This window comes from Octopus bimaculoides, chromosome 5, assembly GCF_001194135.2.
Source record: "Octopus bimaculoides isolate UCB-OBI-ISO-001 chromosome 5, ASM119413v2, whole genome shotgun sequence".
Lineage (NCBI taxonomy): Eukaryota > Metazoa > Mollusca > Cephalopoda > Octopoda > Octopodidae > Octopus > Octopus bimaculoides.
The window spans coordinates 78,386,048-78,391,499 of record NC_068985.1 but is presented as its reverse complement, the minus strand read 5'-3'; the positions used below and the strand labels follow the sequence as shown (position 1 = coordinate 78,391,499).

Sequence of the window (5,452 nt, the reverse complement as noted above, 5' to 3'; positions counted from 1 at the left end):
GGTAGGCACATATTGTCTTGATGACACCTGGAGAAAAAATAAAAAAAAAAAATAAAAAAACGGTTTAAATTCTGAGAGAGAGAAAAATGGAAAATTAATACAGAAAATAATACTTTTTGCTGCAGGCATAATGCCTGAAATTTTAGGGGAGGGCAATACTTGATTACATTGATCCCAGTGCTCAAATGGTACTTTTTTTATGGACCCTGAAGTGATGAAAGACAAAGTTGACCTTGGCAGTATTTGAACTCAGAATGTAAAGACAGACAAAATGCCACTAAACATTTAACCCTGCGTGGTAATGATTCTACCAGCTTGCAGCCTTTTAATACCAACATAATAAAATATCTATAATATGAAATGGTTAATCCAGTATCCCTCTGCAGAGGAGGAAAAGGAAAAGGCATACTGAGCTTTCAAGGGTCAATGAATATCAAAGAGATACTGAGTGTTTAGAAGAGTAATTATTTTTCTTAGAAATAAATTATTTAAACTTGGTATAATACTTATACTTTAAACAGCGTTTTTAAAAATAATCTCTGTTACGATAAAAATGTATGGCATGTTATCTGTGAGCAAATGTTCTCTTTAGGGATGGTCTTTTTTTTTTGCCAAATAGTGTGTGTTCTTATTTGGCAAAAAAAAAAAAAAAAAAAAGACCATCCCAAAATATAACAACATACTAATAATACTTGTGCATCTTGAAACATATGCTATTCAAATTTTGCTATACATAAAGTTTGATTAATGAAACTTTGAATTTTTTCAAAATTATTAAACTTCAAACTAGTTTTTTAATAACATTCCAAGTGAAAAGCATCAGAAATTTTTTATATCTCCAGTGCACCAAACAGTCAAAAAAAAGCTGAGTCTCATTAGTCTAAAGTGACTCAGGCAAGCTAATTTAGGTAAACTTGTGCTAATTAACTAGAAACACAGAAATGCAATGCAATGGTTATAGTGAAATCTGAACACAAGACTGTGTTTTGTTAATGATTTTGCTAAGTTCATATAATGTACAGAAATGAGAATCTTCAGCTTTTAAGCAAAGTTGTTCAAAAAGAAAATATATATTTTTTAACAGTTTGGCATTCAGGTTGCTCTGTCAAATGTAAGGCCTATTTATTCACATTGTTTTGAATTAATCATGCATTATCTCGAGGCTACAAGATTTCAATGGCATGATTGTTTATTTTTAGAATGACGTTGTAGGGTAGATGTGAGAGGCTGGATCTGGCTGGCTTGAACATAACACAGGTAAAATATTTGGGCCGAATATGGCTGATTTGAATGCTAAAGGGTTAAAGTTATGAAAATTACTGTCTTAAGTCCTAAGACTCATAGGGCTGGTTGCTTGGTTTCTATGGTGTATAAACGACCTAGATAATAACATTTCCTCTGAAGAGGAGACCACTCCATCTTAGGATCACTCATTTTTGCCAGCTGAATGAACTGGAGCAACATGAAATAAAGTGTTTTGGCTCAAGAATACAATGCACTGTCCAGTCCAGGGATTAAAACCACTGTCTTACAATCATGAGTCCAACATGCTAACCATTGGGCCAAGCACTTTCACAGTTAAGTTTATGGTAGCACTGGAAAAATACATTTGACAAAAAAAGAACCCCAGAAATAAAAGGGTTACTAGGCTAAAAAGGTACAGCTAGGAAGTCAATGGCTAGAGTAATAAAATGAGGTGTTGGAGAAAGATGTGATTAGTTCATGATGAGCTGTGTATATTTCTAGACTCACCAGCCAAACCCTTGCAAAAGATATATTTGCCTGCAACCTAGCCTTTACTAAGCTTTACTTTTGTGCAATGTAGGTATGATAGTTTTAATATGAAGACTAAAGTAAAGCTTACCTGCCATTTTGAATCTCAGAGGATGGGTTCAATATCACAGAGGCAAAACTGTGGAGGAGAGATAAATTATATAGATAAATATTAGTATGTTGATCTCAGTTGTACTGGAAAGGAGAGAGAGAGAGAGAGAGAATCAAGATGGAACATGAGAAAGTAGGTAGGTATGTGTGTGGGTACATAGAAAACTAAAGATATATGAGAATGGAAATATGGTTAATGATATTTAAAGCTGTGTCACTGAAGGAAAGTAAAAATGAAAGGAATAATGGTGGATATTAATAAACAGATAGAGAGGTAGGTGGAAGCACAGATAGACAAGTAAGCAGAGGGCTCAGACAGGCAGGTATATAGAGGCTCAATAAGACAAGTAGGTTGAGACCCAGAGAGGCAGAGACTCAGAGAGATAAGTAGATTGATAGCTCAAACCAAGCGGTGTGTATGCAGAAGCACAGACAGACCGGTAGATAGAGGCTCCTCAGACAGACATGTGGGTAGAAGCTCAGACAAATGGGTAAGTAGAGACTCAGACAGCCAGGTAGGTAGGTAGAAATAGACAAATACAGAGAGAGAGAGAGAGAGAAAGTGTGAGGGGTAAAAAGAGACAAATATATATATATATATAGAAAGAGAGAGAGAGAGAGAGAGAGAGAGGGGGGAGATAGAGATATAGACAGAGTAGCAAACAGACACATAGACAGATGAAAAAAAGGTTAGTGACTTACTTTGTAAAGCTGAATAAGTTAATAAATTCCTGTGCAGTACTCAACAGTGAATTACGTGTATCTCTAGGTAGGTTATTAGGAGTACACAGTTGACTGTACACCTTACCTAGACAAAGAACAGCACGAGGAATGAGGTCTTGGCACCGAGAAGCCAGCTAGGAAGCAGAAAAAAAAAAGAAGAGAAAAAATGAGAGTTAGTAAGATAGTACTTGTATCATGAACCCGTTTTCAATTTCTAATTTAGGGTTACAATGATATTATCTTTGAAGAGTGTATGAACGCCTCACAATCTCATTGCTATTTCACCATGCCAATGAAGAAACCACAACAGTGTCAGTTGACCAGCTAAAATTAGTAACAAAATCTCCTCAAATCACACTCTATCATTTTGAAAAAGAGAGAACAGGCACATTCATGGCTGTGTGGTAAGAAGCTTTCTTTCCAACCACATGGTTCTAGGTTCAGTCCCACTGTGTGACATCTTGGGCAAGTGCCTTCTACTATAACCTTGGGCTGATCAAAGCCTTGTGGATTTAGTAGATCAAGGGTTCTCAACCATTTTTTTATCTATGGACCTCTTTGATTATTATTTTATTCTGGTGGACTCCCATAGCCATTTGATAATTAAAAACTAGTTTTATAGAAACTTCTTTCAACATTCCTATTTTGTTCTTCACACATTAACTTGTGTAGATTGAACTATGTAAAATGTTAGAGATACATACCAATTTTTTCAGGAGCCCTTAAAATACTGTTGTAGACACTTTACTATTTTGTTGTGTGGATCCCCAAAAATCATATATAGACTCCTTTTGAGAACCCCTGTGGTAGAGGGAAACCGAAAGAAGCTTGTTGGCTATATGTATGTATGTATGTATGTATGTATGTATGTATGTATGTATGTGGGTGTGCGTGTGTCTTTGTATCAGTATTTGTCCCCTGCCATCACTTGACAACTAGTGTTGGTGTGTTTGCATCCCTGTGTCTTAGCGTTTCAGCAAAAGAAAGCAACTGAGTAAGTACCAGGCTTGTAAAAAGAATAAATACTGGGGTTGATTCATTCAACTAAAAACTTTTCAAGGCAGTGCCCCCACATGGCCATAGTCTAATGACTGAAACAAGTAAAATGTAGAAGATAACACATTGAGTAATGTAGAGCTATATAGAATCTAGCAAAGGTCAGCCATTTTGAGTGGAGGGGACAAATTTATATTGATCCCAGTACTTGACAGGTACTTTCATATATTGACCCTAGAGAGATGGAAGGCAGAGCTGACTGCAGCAGGATTTGAACTCAGAACATAAAGAGTAGGAAGAAATACCATTAAGCATTTTGCTTGACACAGTAATGATTCTGCCAGCTCACTGCTTTACAGCAGATGTCTTATATAAATAAGATGGGATGGTTGAATGCCGTTGATCATTGGTCAACTGGAATGCCGTTGATCATTTGTCAACTTCTTCAAAATTGACTGAGAACCAACCACCAGAAAGTGTAGGCCTACAGAGGATTTGAGTACAATCCCTTTCTTTGAATCTCAGTGCAGTCAATGTAGTTTTTCACTACCTCTGGGGCCAATAAAAAAGAGTACCAGTCAAGTACTGGAGGGGGGGTAAGTCGATTACATCAATCCCAGAACTCAACTGGTACTTATTTTATTGACCCCAAAAGTATGAAAGGCAAAGTCAACCTTGGCAGAATTTGAACTCAGAACGCAAAGACATGAAATGCCTCTAAGCGTTTTGCCTGGAGTACTAACTTTTCTGCTAGCTTGCTGCTTTAGGAGTTACATACACTGGGCTAAATCAAACTATTTCAAATAATAATAATAATAATAATAATAAATTACTACAGACATAAGGCCTGAAATTTATGGGGTGGGGACTAGTCGATTACATCAACCCCAGTGTTTAACTAGTACTTAATTTATCAACCCCGAAAGGATGAAAGGCAAAGTCGACCTCAGAGGAATTTGAACTCAGAACGTGAAGACAGGTGAAATGTCGCTAAGCATTTTGCCTGGCATGCTAACAATTCTGCTAGCTTGCCGCTTAAAAATAATAATAATAATAATGATAGTGGCTGTGTGTTAAGTAGCTTGCTTACCAACCACATGGTTCCGGGTTCAGTCCTACTTTGTGGCACCTTGGGCAAGTGCCTTCTACTGCAGCCTCAAGCTGACCGAAGCCATGTGAGTGGATTTGGCAGACGGAAACTGAAAGAAGCCTGTCGTATATATATATATATATATATGTATGTGTGTGTGTGTATATGTTGTGTATCTGTGTTTGTCCTCCCAACATCGCTTGACAACCGATGCTGGTGTGTTTAGATGGGGTGAAGAAAAGTGCTGTTCCTAGTATATTTGCTGAAAGGTTGCTATAAGTGGGAGCCTAGCGTGCCATGATGGTTCCAATCTCAATTTTTGCTTGTAATTTCTAAGAAGAGAGAAGACACTGGCCTTAATTTAGAAGAGTATTTAGGGATTTGTTGAGTAACCTATTTTACTCCAGGTGACTGTTTGTGGCAGATGTTCAGGTGCAATAAAGACTGCAAACAAACAGGAAACAACTTCTATCTCATTCCAGGGTGAAAAACTAGAGGTAGTCGATAGCTTCCGCTATCTGGGCGACCAAGTTAGTAGTGGGGGTGGGTGCGCTGAAAGTGTAGCTGCTAGAATAAGAATAGCCTGGGCAAAGTTTAGAGAGCTCTTACCCCTGCTGGCGACAAAGGGACTCTCACTCAGAGTAAAAGGCAGACTGTATGACGCATGCGTACGAACAACCATGCTACATGGCAGTGAAACATGGGCTGTAACTGCTGAGGACATACGTAAGCTCGCAAGGAATGAAGCCAGTATGCTCC

The 5,452-nt window shown here is 37.7% G+C and overlaps 1 protein-coding gene across 1 annotated transcript in view; it reads right to left on the bottom strand.

Annotated features, from left to right (window-relative positions):
- Window positions 1-5,452, bottom strand: part of LOC106869255 (AP-5 complex subunit zeta-1) — a 69,929-nt gene that overhangs the window by 484 nt on the left and 63,993 nt on the right. Inside the window, exons 17-19 of the mRNA XM_014914920.2 lie at window positions 2,587-2,741; window positions 1,865-1,912; window positions 6-27 (exon numbers count right to left, since the gene is read on the bottom strand). Of these exons, the coding sequence (XP_014770406.1) occupies window positions 6-27; window positions 1,865-1,912; window positions 2,587-2,741 (225 nt within the window). The remainder of the gene's footprint in view (window positions 1-5; window positions 28-1,864; window positions 1,913-2,586; window positions 2,742-5,452) is intronic.